This window comes from Zootoca vivipara, chromosome 2 (genome assembly GCF_963506605.1).
Source record: "Zootoca vivipara chromosome 2, rZooViv1.1, whole genome shotgun sequence".
NCBI lineage: Eukaryota > Metazoa > Chordata > Lepidosauria > Squamata > Lacertidae > Zootoca > Zootoca vivipara.
The window spans coordinates 107081885-107095426 of NC_083277.1; the positions used below are offsets into that span (position 1 = coordinate 107081885).

General features: G+C 47.8%; 1 protein-coding gene across 1 annotated transcript in view; it reads right to left on the minus strand.

Annotated features, from left to right (window-relative positions):
- ANKFN1 (ankyrin repeat and fibronectin type III domain containing 1) overlaps positions 1 to 13542 on the minus strand; it is a 110366-nt gene that overhangs the window by 45499 nt on the left and 51325 nt on the right. The window contains exons 9-11 of the mRNA XM_060272003.1: positions 12461 to 12560; positions 8676 to 8808; positions 5901 to 6017 (exon numbers count right to left, since the gene is read on the minus strand). Of these exons, the coding sequence (XP_060127986.1) occupies positions 5901 to 6017; positions 8676 to 8808; positions 12461 to 12560 (350 nt within the window). The remainder of the gene's footprint in view (positions 1 to 5900; positions 6018 to 8675; positions 8809 to 12460; positions 12561 to 13542) is intronic.

Sequence of the window (13542 nt, forward strand, 5' to 3'; positions counted from 1 at the left end):
ATAGGGTTGGTTCACTCTATAATAAGGCAGGGCATGTTTGGAATCCTCTCTTGACCGTAGGCCAACATACAGAGAGACACTATTGGGATTCTCTCTATTCGTCATCAGTAATGTATCTGGATTTCGATCTTCTTAAACGGAAAGGGCATCAAAAATACAGCCAAGTTTGAAAGGTTGCCGTTTGCTGGAGTTGTTTAGGGCTACAGAACGTGTCGATTTCTCTGGAATATATTTATATAAAAAGCACAGTGTGTTCGAGAAAACAGCTTCGGCCATGAATATGAAAGCATTCTGGCAGAATGAATGAAAGCTGAAGGGGTAGGGGGAGAGACTTTGAAAAGGAAATGAAATAATATCGGCCTAAGGGCAAAATGAATGGGAGATGTGCATGGGTTCTATGGCTGCGCAGCTGCCATTCGTTTAATACTGTTGTCGTTGTTTTACATTAATATGCTGAAACTAAAACATTCAAAAGTTGTACACAGTCAACTGCTAAGATGAATAATTTTGATGGAGCCACAGTTAGCCTAAAAGTTGTCCAGTTTCCCATATTATATTCAACTGTTCTTTTAACCGGTAGGGTCCCCCCCACCCTTTCTGAAACTTGGCAGCAAGCATTCTTGCAGCAGTTACCATGTGTGAGATCAGTTCTCTGTCTTTATAAGACAATGGACCACTCCATTCTAACAGGACTTCTGCAGAAGAACTTCTCGCAAGATCACGATTCTTGCCAGGTCAACATCTCGGAGGAATCTGGCGGGCCTTTCTAGATGTGTACAGGCTAATCATCACTGGAAACAGAATGCTAAACTAGCTGGGCAATTGCTGGGGTTCGTATCCATCAATAAAGCACCTCCTTATAAGGCATGTTGACTCCATAGCAATCAGCTCCTGAAGAGATGCCCAGATGTCTCAAAAAGAAAAAAAGAAAAATCCCTAGCATTTAAAATATGCTCCTTGCTTTGGAAGTTCTCAAAAGATCTACAGTCAGCGAGTCAGGGGTGGGAGCTGTTTAAAAGGAAAAAGCTGAATTGACAATGTGGCACATTGTACATGTATGAAAGCAGAAGGCCTGGACATTAACCTTAATGACATTCTCATCTGAGAGATAAAGCCACCCTGAGCTGACTTTATCTGCACTTAGCAGACACTATTTACTTCTGAACAGCATTATTAAAATTGTTTATAACCAGAGCACTCCAGAGCTACCCGACACAGTGACTGCCATTTAGAAATGGCTTTAAGTAGCTATTTTAGCTGTAGGCATTGCCATCTAATGCACACAGTAGGCGTTCTGTATCCTTACGGGCCTTCTTCTCTTCGGCTGCCCATAAAACGTTGCTCAGAGGGTCGGATAGACTTATTTCATTTATCATAAAGAGGTCGTACGAACACGATTGGTGCTCTATTTCTTTTGCCACAGGGGCAACAGACTACAACTCAGGGCCTCTCATTCAGGCTGGCTGTGCAGCTGGGCACAATTTGCGCATGCGGGTGAGGGAGCACGGGATTTTTAAAGCCAAATTCTCCACGGCATCCACTTCTCACACAGCGAACGGCGCATTAGGTAGAAAAGATTTAGCTCTGCAAGCCAACTTGTGGGCTGGGGTGCTTGTGTAAGCATAAACCTGTAAGCATCTGAGCATCGACGGGAAACTAGCCCCCCCCCCCATGAGACATGGTGAATTTTCCTTCTTTGCAAAACAAGGGATGGGGATTGGATCTGGCCTGCTGGCCAAATCCAACAGGTGGATAGTGCCAGGGGATTAGTTTGGGGAGTGACCCTGGGTGCAGAATTTCTGAGTGGGTGCGAAACAAGGGCCCTCACCACAGCATGGCTTGGCCCGGTGATCCTCTCCACCCACCAAGGGCCACACTGACTGGCTGAGCTCCCCTCTGTGCAGGCAGACAGGCAGCTCAGTGTGGCCCCGCTTTGCTTCAGTGGTGGTGGGGAGTCACTCCGGCCGAGTCAGCAGTGAGGGCTGGGCTGGGCTGGAGCCCTCCCTCCCGGTGTGTGTGAGATGACTTTTTCATTTTTTCCCTCAAAAATTATTTCCTGTAGCACAAATAGATGAATTTTTGCGTATCAATGACTAAAATGAGGTATATTCCATTGAAATATTTAAAAAGGTTACGCACAAACCGTTTAAAATTTTTTTGTATGCCGTTTTACCATTTCATTAAATTGTATTAACAATTCTATACAGTGGTACCTCGGTTTATGAACACAATTGGTTCTGGAAGTCTGTTCATAAACTGAAGCGTTCATAAACTGAAGCAAACTTTCCCATTGAAAGTAATGGAGAGTGAATTAATCCGTTCCAGATGGGTCCGCGGCGTTCGTAAACCAAAAATTCGTAAACCGAGGTGTTCATAAACCGAGGTTCCACTGTATATATTTCGTATCAAATTTGGACACAACACCACATCCCACAATGGGGAGTGTTCTTAGCAACATAGGGTATACAAATGTCACACCTGCGCAAGGTAAAAGCCCCTTTTGGGGACCTCAAAACTCAGCCAGCAGACCCTGCCGGGCATGCTGGGAAAAGAACCTACAGGAGAGGTAGCAAAACATCGTCCTCTAGCGGCGTCTATACTGTTACTGCAGCTAAAAAAAGCTTCCTTGTGTGTTTGATGACCCTATATAATGTTGTATATATGTGACTCTAAAGCTTGGGTTCAATTTTATATCTGCTTACAGTGACTTCAAAAATGGTCAAAAAACTGATAAATAATTTTTTTTAAATCATTTTGTACGTGAGGTTTTTTTTTAAATCAAATCTCTCTGAAAGTACGGTAAGATTTTATCTAATCTTTAATAAAAGCTCATCAAATTATGATGCAGGGAAATGAGGTTGTAAAAAAGTCATCACCCTAGTGTGCACCTATCGGAGAGAGCCAGTGTGGTGTAGTGGTTAAGAGCGGTAGACTCATAATCTGGGGAGCCGGGTTCGCGTCTCCGCTCCTCCACATGCAGCTGCTGGATGACCTTGGGCTAGTCACACTTCTCTGAAGTCTCTCAGCCCCACTCACCTCACAGAGTGTTTGTTGTGGGGGAGGAAGGGAAAGGAGATTGTTAGCCGCTTTGAGACTCCTTTGGGTAGTGATAAAGCGGGATATCAAATCCAAATTCTTCTTCTTCTTCACCTGCCCAAGGCACCAACAACCACTGCTATGCTACATGGTAGGCAGGGCATCTCATCTGTTGATCACTCGATGTTGCAGTGATGTTAGTTGGCCAGTTTTGATGCACGTGGCTTGCGGGGAGTCATGCAGAGAAGTCTCAACTATCAGCTGATCACCAGGGCTTCAAAGCACTGTGGACAATGAGGTACAGACCTTGGGGACCAGCTGATTGCTGGGGCATGCAAAGAACTGCACAGGGCTTTGAAGGTGCCCGCCAACCACCTTTTGGCCCAGCTGTGTTTTTACCTGCCTCACACTGTCATAGCTGCCAAGTTATCCCTTTTTTAAAGGGATTTTCTTTTATGCTGAATAGGCTTCCTCGCAAGAAAAGGGAAAACTTGGCAGCTATGCTCACACTCGATATCATATGTGATTTCAAGTGTGGGGCAGGTGAGTGTAGCTTAGCCATAATGGGCCAAAGAGGGAAGTCTGGTGGGCTGCAACAGGCCTGTGGGTCACAGTCCCCACCCCCGTGACCTAAAATGTCATCAAAATCAAACGGTAGCAGAACCATCACCTGGGGTTCCTTCTAGCTCCTGCAGGTGCCTATCTTAAATCCATACCTGCCAAGTTGCTGTCAGAGAAATAAGGGACCGGGCCGGAAAGAGCAGACCGGAAGTAGCGCTGCCGCCATTTTGGAACTGGGCGGAGCATGCTCAGAAGTGACTTTTGATGCTGCTTTGCCCAGTTCCAAAATGGCCGCCGCGCCAGAAGTCGCACTGCAGCCATTTTGGAACTGGGCAGAGCAGCATCAAAAGTCGCTTCTGAGCATGCTCCGCCCAGTTCCAAAATGGGAGCCGCGCCAGAATAAACCGGAGAAAAACAAAAAAAAATCTGTTTTTTTCAGCTAGCAACAGCTGGAAAAACGGGGATTTCCCGGGGAAAATGGGAGACTTGGCAGCTATGCTTAAATCTATCATATGGTAGTCCTGGCATTGATGGCAGTCTTCTTCAGACAGTCTTGGGACTGGATTGTCATGTGCCTGCTAAGGTACTTGGTTGTCAGAATCATTCCCTGTGGTGGTTGGAGCCCACTGGGGATTGGAGATTTGGAAGGCAAAGGAGGTTGACAGTCAATGATGTCAGCGCCATTGGGAGAGCTAACAAATTCCAGTTTTGTCCCTTCTCCCCTTCCCTGATCAGAGGTGCCGTCTTGTGCCCAAGATTGAGGGCCCCATTGCACAACTGCGATGTTATGCGCACAGCACATGTTGTGTGTGTGTGTGTGACGTCACATTGTCAGGAGGAGGCTGAGCATGGAGCCCAATGTGACACGGCTTTCCAATGTGACACAGCTTCCTCTCTCTCACTCAAGAGTAGCCGGCCACTGAACTGTGCCATGCTTGGCTCTGTGCTCAGCCTCCTGGCCCCCTGGCAGCAGATATTGAGGTGGCTGAAGACATCTCCGCCTCTAGGAGTTGGTGTGCCTCGCCCAGATGAGTTCTACAAAAGCAAAACATTGAGACTAAGTACTGGGTGTAAGCACTAGCGGAGCTTCATTCTCCGGCACCGGGGGTGGAGAGCAGGTGGGGGCATGGCTGGTGCATGTTCTGGGGGCGTGACGTGCATTCTGGGGGCATGGTGCGCCAACCGTAGGGGCGGGGCACGCGATCTGGGGTGGGGCACCCAGCGCGGGCGGGGAGCAGCTGCCATGGCACCCTCGGGATCCTGCTGCCTGGGGCAGAGCACCCCCATCGCCCCTCCCTTCCTACACCCCCTGGGTGTAAGTTGGAAAGCAGTTGGGGATCGGGGGGGGGGGGTTGAGGGCTGACTGAGGCTGATGGGGCAGCGCCCCATTCGCCCTAATTGGCTCAGCCTTTCCACTTGTTTCTCCATGGTCACGGCGTTACTAGGAACAGGAGGGGCAAGTCACACAATCTGACAGTTCATCTGGAGGATGACCTTCCAAGGACAAGATGAGAGGACGGCCAGGAGGCCTCTATGCAGTCACACAATTCCCTAGGGGTGCGTGTGTCTATCTCTGTGTATGAATGTGTGGAGGTCCTGCCAGGTCAGATCCTGCCAGATCCATTCAGCTCACAGACCACCAACTGACCACCATTCAGTGGCGTAGCATGGGTTGCCAGTGCCCGGGGCTGCACAGAGGTGGTGGGTGGGTGGGAGGGAGGGAGGGAAACGGACGGAGTATGCATGCGCGTCCAACTGCCTAACGGCGCCTGCAGCAACCAGGAGATCGCAGCCGCAGAAATAAGAAAAAAGAGACCTTTCCGTTGTCTGGAAAGGTCACTTCCTGGTTCAACGGAGCCCAGCAACGGAAGCCCACAGCTGTATTGAGGCAGCACCAGGTGTTGAAATTTTGCACCTGGGACAACTGCCTCTGTGGACCCTCCCACACTATGCCACTGTCACCATTCACTTACATTAAGCATGTATCTCCACCAACAGGGATGAATGTGTGATGTATTTTCTCAATCTACACTCCTGGGCTTCCTTCCTTCCTTCCTTCCTTCCTTCCTTCCTTCCTTCCTTCCTTCCTTCCTTCCTTCCTTCCTTCCTTCCTTCCTTCCTGTTATTGACAGCCTGCAAGCTCCGGCTGGCGTGTCAGACTCTGCTGCTTGCTTCACAGCAGAAGATAATTCTCCCCCAGAGGACAGGAAGTGCTGAAGCAAGTGACAGGTGGCAGCCTCCTGCCCTCCGAGGCCATAAACTTGTGGAAACCTGCGACCGAAAAATACACCGGTGCCACTGACCTGTAACTGGGCCGTTGCAGAGAGCATTTTCTGCCTGGCTTGGAGGGCGGTGGATGATGACACGGAGACAGACATGTTTTGTCTCAGCCACCTGATATCATCCCACATACAAGAAAGCTGCAAAAATCGGGGTGGGTGGTTGTGGGGGAAGAGAGAAAGAGAGGATTAATTCCCCCCTCCCAAAAGTAAGCTGCTGTTCATTTTGCAGTTCTGTGGGTGGCACTGTTAATAAATGATCAGAACGACGTTGCCTCTCGCCAACGTAAACAGCACACACCTCTCCCAGTCCATCTGTGCACCCATCCTATTAAAATATAGGTCACTGAGTGTTGTCAGTGGGGCCCAGAAGCGACAAGAGGAGAGGGTCGCATTTGCATCTGGTGCTTCTTAACTCTTCACAAATGTCTAGCCAGCTGTTTAAGGCTCTTTCCTCCCCCTTTTACCGTGAAGCTGTAGCTAATACCAGTCCCATGTCTATTTCCCTTTGGGATTTTAAGCAATAAAATAACTGTCAAAGGACATCTGTGCCGTAAAAGCCCAAAGACTTAGCAGGATGGGGCGAGGCACCCTCAGACTAATCAAAACTGCTTTACAGGGGCAATGAATGAATGAATGAATGAATGAATGAATGAATGAATGAATGAATGAAGGGTCTTCTAGGAATAGTTTGAAAGTATGGGGGTCCATAACCAGAACACTATGGATTGATTTATATCCCACCTGTCCTCCAAGGAGCTTTAGGTGATGCACGCAGCTCCCCTCCCTCACCAATATATCCTCACAACAACTCTGTGAAGTAGGTTGAGCATTGGTGATTGGATCCTTGATGTGTAGCTCCCTGACCACTGCACCACTCAGTGGCCCTAACTATAATGTGGACAATTCTATCTTGCCTATGATGTAGCCCCCTTCAGTGCCTCTTTCCTTGTTTTGTAGTATAGGAGCTTTATTTAGGTAAAGGTAAAGGGACGCGGGTGGCTCTGTGGTCTAAACCACTGAGCCTCTTGGGCTTGCCGATCGGAAGGTCGGCGGTTCGAATTCCCGCGATGGGGTGAGCTCCCATTGCTCTGTCCCAGCTCCTGCCAACCTAGCAGGTTGAAACCACACCAGTGCAAGTAGATAAATAGGTACCGCTGTGGCAGGAAGGTAAACGGCATTTCTGTGAGCTCTAGTTTCCATCATGGTGTTTCCGTTGCACCAGAAGCAGTTTAGTATGTTGGCCACAAGACCTGGAAAGCTGTCTGTCCTGGGCCTGAAAGTGAGATGAGTGCCACAACCCCATAGTCGCCTTTGACTGGACTTAACCGTCCAGGGGGTCCTTTACCTTTTTACCTTTTATTTAATGGCACTGAGGATATGTTGTCTTTTGTATAGTAACAAATGTTACAATCCCTAGAAATGACAGCTTTGAAACGTCCTATGTTACGTCTCAAAGAACTACTTTAACCCCCCAAAACTGTAATTGGGGATAAAGAATTACAGTGGTACCTCGACTTACGAACGACTCAACAATTTTTTTGACTTACGAGTGGGGCAATTGGCCACACGCTTACAAATTTCTTGACATCCAAACGGAAACTGCGGCGGTTTTAGATAGGGTTTTTTCGACTTACGAATTTTTAGATGGGATTGCTTTGACTTGCAGATTTTCCCATTTCCAATGCATTCCTTTGGGAAATCGCGTTTCCAATGGCGCTTTTCAACTCATGAATTTTTCGACCTACGAAGGTGCCTTCGGAACGGATTAAATTCGTAAGTCGAGGCACCACTGTCTAGAGTTGAAAGGGACCCCAGGGGTCATCTAATCCAACCCACTGCAATGCAGGAATCTTAACTAAAGCATCCATGACAGATGGCCAGCCAACCTCCAAAGCTCCAAGGAAAGAGAGTCCACCACCTCTCGCAAGAGTCTGTTCCACTGCCGAACAGCTCTTACTGTCAGAAAGTTTTTCCATATGTTTAGTCAGAATCTCCTTTCTTGCAGCTTGAAGTCATTGGGTTCTTGTTGTTTTATTTAATACTGGATTTATTTGAGGCAGAGCGTTAATACTTGCTCACCAAAGCCAGAGATTTATCTGTTGGTTTAGGTATGGGAGCCCTTCTAGTTTTGAACATCTACTTTGGTCCCAAGCACTACACCAGAATTACAAGCAGTGGCGGACCAGGGGGCGGAGAGCAGGTGGGGACGTGGCTGGCGCGCACCCCAGGGGCATGGTGCGCATCCTGGGGGTGTGGCACAAGTTGTGGGGGCATGGCGTGAGTCCTGGGGGCATGGTGCGCTGCCTGCGGGGGCATGGCGCCCAGCGCAGCCAGGGGGCAGCTGCGATGGCACCCCACTGGGATCGCGCTGCCGGGGGCGGTGTGCTCCCCTCGCACCCCTCTTCCTCCGCCAGTGATTACAAGTCTTGTAACTTCTCTCCTCCATTAATCGCTTCCTTCCAGCTGAGCTTATTCAAGCATTCTAACTCCCAGGGAAGGTGCAGTGGCTAACTTTTTCTTTAGGCTATAGAAAACTTTCCCACCATGCCTGGCTCTTCCCTGCAGTCTCAATTCCACCTACAGTTCCCTACAGTATATACGTATGACTTGGCTCACAACAACGCATGGGTCACAACAACACAGGAATGCATGTCGGTGAGAAGGGGGGCCTGGCTGCCGGTGAAAAAGGAAGCAGAATATGTGCATCGCTCCAAACAAGACACTGCCCCCCCTCCTTGCACTGTCCCAGTCAATTGAGTTTGATCAAGAGGAGATGGCGGGTTGCGTTTAATGTACCTTTGTGAACCAGAGGAAATCTTGCATGATGGAACTGGCGTGAGAATCATCGATTTCCACAATCGGGATCTGATCTTCGTTGGTGACCAGCATATTGTCTTTGTAATAAAATATCACAGCTAAATAGAGCCCTCTGAGGGAGGGGGAAATGAGGAAAAATGAGAAAGGAAGGTTATTCGAAGGCTGTTCTGGGAAGGCCAGAGAATTTCAGAGCAAGAAAGGGCTATTTCGTTTGCCTAATCCTGGCCTCGCAAATGACTGAAGCAACAGATTTCACTTCGTCGTTCCCAGAAATGAGAATTTCCCAGAAACATCCAAAAAACTAAATTCCAGCAAATGCTGCAAAATAGCTTCAAAAATGTTGGAGTTGGTACTGCCTTCCCTGTATAAGCAAAACAACTCACAATGTCAGTTTTTATAGCAATCCTGTTTAGACAAGTGGTACGGCAGGATTTTTTTTTTTTTACTTTTCTGCCTTTGGAAATCAAACATTGTGTGTGTGTGTGTGTGTGTGTGTGTGTGTGTTATAAGTCAGTGGCTTTCACTGAGGGAGTTTTCATTTGTTTGGTCATTCATTAAAAGTACATTTATTGTGTTACTCATTCAAATCAAATTAGATTTTGTTACTTACATTGTTTTAATATTTCCCCTCTTTCTAACTTTCTCTTGTCCATAATTTTACCGCTATTGTGTTGTCCTGGGGGGAAATGGCATACCCTCCACCATTTCTCTGATGAAAATAGGGACATCCTATTCAATAATAATAATAATAATAATAATAATAATAATAATAATAATCCACCCACTTGACTGGGTTGCCCCAGCCACTCTGGGCAGCATCCAACATATTTTAAAACATAATAAAAAGAGTTGCTGGAACTCACATTGAACCTGTGCCCACCTGAGTGGTGCTGGAACTGAGTTCTGTTAAGTTCTGGCGGGGGGAAAAAGACCTGGGAAGCTGTCTTTAAGGGGAACTTGTCTGCCATTCCCTATTTTTTCATTGAGGAACCCCTAATAAGCTTCCAAAGGTTCCCCAGAATGCAGTGTGAAAAGCGTTAATCACAGGACCTCGTGATTTATAGCAATATGATTCAGTGCTACGACCACCCGAATCAATGGGGTTATTTTGGATGTGCGTTAGTGCAACAGAGCATCATTTTGTTCAGCGTATCTGTAGCACTGTTTACATAAAATTCGTTCCTTTTAAATATTTACGTTTGTAATTAGCTACCTACATTAATCAGTGGATTTAGTGAATTGAAGAACCTCCGGGGAGCTTTTTGGAAAGAACCAGCCTCTTATCAAAATACAAAAGGGGGGGGGGAGACACAAACCAAGCACTCTCGGTGATGAAAGAAGACAGAATCCAGCCGTGTGCATAACTTTCATTCACAGAGACCAAAGCTTCCAGAAGCAGGCAGGTTATACTGGGACAGGGGAGGCCAGCCAAAAATATCAAGGAATCTCAGATATGGCTTTCTACTGTCATAAAGCAAGCGCTGGAAGTGATTCGTTTTCATCAAAGGGAAACATCAGTGCTACCCCCAGATATCGAAAGGGCTGCTATCACATAAAAGACTATGGAGCAAATTTGTTTTCTGTCGCTCCAGAGAGTAAGGTCCAAAGGTTTTGCGTTAACATCGGGAAGGATTTCCTGACAATCTGAGGTGTTCAGCAGTGGGACAGTTTGTCTCATCCTTTGTTTTTACCACCCAGAAGTGAATCCCAGACCCTTCAAGTGTCCCCATTTTCCAGAGACAGTCCCGGATTTACAGAAGCCGTCCTGGTTTCTGATTTGTCCTGGAATGTCCCACTTTTCCTTAGGATGTCCCTATTTTCATCAGAGAAATGTTGGAGCGTATGGAGTTATGTGATCCCCAAGCCAAGGAGGTAACTATACAACCTTTACAAGACATCTGAAGGCAGTCCTGTACAGGGAAGTTTTTAAAAAAATGTTTAATGATTTATTATGTTTTCATAATAAACATAATAAACAAGGGACCCAGGTGGCACTGTGGGTTAAACCACAGAGTCTAGGGCTTGCTGATCAGAAGGTCGGCGGTTCGAATCCCTGCAATGGGGTGAGCTCCCGTTGCTCAGTCCCAGCTCCTGCCCACCTAGCAGTTCGAAAGCACATCAAAGTGCAAGTAGATAAATAGGGACCGCTCCGGCGGGAAGGTAAACGCCGTTTCCGTGCGCTGCTCTGGTTCGCCAGAAGCAGCTTTGTCATGCTGGCCACATGACCCGGAAGCTGTCTGCGGACAAACGCCGGCTCCCTCGGCAGGGGCGTACCCAGGATTAAAACTAGGGGGGCCAAGGGGCGGGGCCAAGGCATGAGAGGGAAGGGAGGAAGCGCGCATGGCGGGGGGAGGAGCCAGGGCGCGATGGCTGCCGGCAGCAGCAGCAGCAGGAGCTGCTGAGTTCAATGGGACTTGCTCCCAGGGAACAGCACACAAGAGGGTAAGCTTCTTAGCGCCCACTCCGCCTAGCGGTACTAATGTGGTGGTCTTTTAAGGTGCCCCGCATGCCCAGAAGCACTCTCCTTTTTTTCCCCTCCTCTAGCGTCTACAGCTGCCGCCGAGTTGCCCGTGCATGTGGCGGGGCGCGAGGAGGAGCCTGCGGAGGAAGGAGGGAGGGGAGGAAGGAGGGACGAGGAGGCGGTGAGGGAGGGAGGGGCGCGTCTTGGCCAGGAGCAAGGCGAGGAGCCCGGCTAGGAGCCCGGACAGATGCGGAGCCGCCGCTGCCGCTGCAGAGGCCCCAACCCTGTCCACCTTCTCCTCCTCTGGCTGCCTGGTGCTGTGCCTCTCAGCTGTTTTTTGCTTCTAGGGGGCAGCTGCCCCCCCCCCCCAGATGCAAAAAACAGCTGAGAGGCGCAGCGCTGCGGCTTTAGGCTCCCGCGCGGGGAGCGCGAGCCTGGGGCCGCCTTGCTGCGCCTTCTAGGGGGGGCAGATGCCCCCTGCCCCCCTGCCTACGCCCACATGTCCCTCGGCCTATAGAGCAAGATGAGCGCCGCAATCCCAGAGTTGGACACGACTGGACCTCATGGTCAGGGACCCCTTTACCTTTACGTTTTCATATATGTTGGAAGCTGCCCAGTGTGGCTGGGGCAACCCAGTCAGATGGGCAGTGTATAAATAATAAAATTATGATGATGATGGAATAGGATGTCCCTATTTTCATCAGAGAAATGTTGGAGGGTATACAATCCCGTTGACTTCAATAGGACTTACTCCCAGAGAAGTATGCCCAGTTTTGCAGCTAGACATTGAAAGCCGCATCATACCAAAATGGCATGATTCCCACCAGCAACTCATGGAAACTGCAGATTATTAAAGGTGATTACAGTTGTTCAGACCGCTATCCCCTGCCCCTCCCGCCCCCGTCTTAAAACTTCCAGTTTCCTGGGAAGAGAGTCTGGTTTCTAAACAGCTCTGAGAGGGAAATAGGGGTTTCCTAGCAACACTCAGCATCCTTATAAAACTACAGCCCCCAGGATTCTTTGGGGGAACCCATGAATGCGGGTTCCCAGAAGATCTGAATCCCAGAAGATCTGAAGGCCATCCCTTGACCCTTCTCAGAGGATGCCTGCTCTTCAATGAGCTTCCTGGCTTCACCAATGTCATCTGGTGAAGCCTTTTTTCTACGTGACTATTGCCCTGCACCCCGTATTTTTTATTTCCCTCAGTGCTGAGCACTTTCTGAAATCAGGCCTAGGCTTATGTAAGAGAGACGCTCCGGGGAGCTCTGGCTACATAGTTCAGATTCTGTCACACCAGACAAACCTTTTCAAAGTCTTCACAAACTTGTTTGAAGAGTGGAAGAGATGTTTCAGGCTTCTTGAGACAGATTGCTTGCGACCCGCGTTCTGCAATTTAGAACTATCTGGAGACATGAATGAAAAAGAAACAAACAAACAACAGAAAAGAGAGAGAGAGAGAGGTGTGTGATTTTGAGTTTTACAGACATATTAGGCAGCACATTTTTATTTTTGAGACCACAGACCCTCCAAGTGTCCCTATTTTCCAGGGACAGTCCTGGATTTACAGAAGCCTTCTGATTTGTTCCCAGAATGTCCCACTTTTCCTTAGAATGTTTTAAACGAATTCTCAAAAGAGATTTCTCCTAAACTTGTCGCATGGTAGGAGGCATCCGACTGCCTCTTCTTAACAATTCTGAACACATATATCAATGACCATATGTGCATTCAGCATTTTTTTTTAAAAAAAATATGAATACATTTGCACCCTAATTTGCACATTGAAGAAGGTGATAGAAATGAGGCATAAATTAAGCATCGTTATCCAATGCTAATTTAAAAAAACATTTAGATGGTGATAAATAAGTGTTTGGACGGAATTATTGAAAACCACGAAAATGTTTGGGATGTATGGCAACCCATTGTGGAATATGATCCATGAGAGGCAATCAAATACAACATTCCTTGTTTTCCTAGAGTGGCCATGCAAGGGGATGTTTGGTCCAGCCAGTTGAAACTTCCTGTTCCTCCTGGGATTGTCCCCCCATATGGGGTAGATCCACATGTACATATTTGTAACTAAGTCTGCCTTCAGGGATCCAAATGTGAACTGATGTAAGTAAACTTCTTTTATTGACTTTGAATAAGATTGTGGCATCTTTATTCTTTTAAGAGGGATTCAAGGGAACTTACTAGGAGCATACAATTCAATCTGAGACGGACTGAATTGTATAATAGTGAGAGGCTTACACGAGCCTGCAACCAGCTATCTGCTGCACATGTAAAAAGGGGAATGTAAACTCTGCTAAGTAAAGGAACTTGCTAGCGCAAGTTAGGAAAGATATTAATTAACAATATATCCTCTCCTCCCACCCTGAACATTCCCAC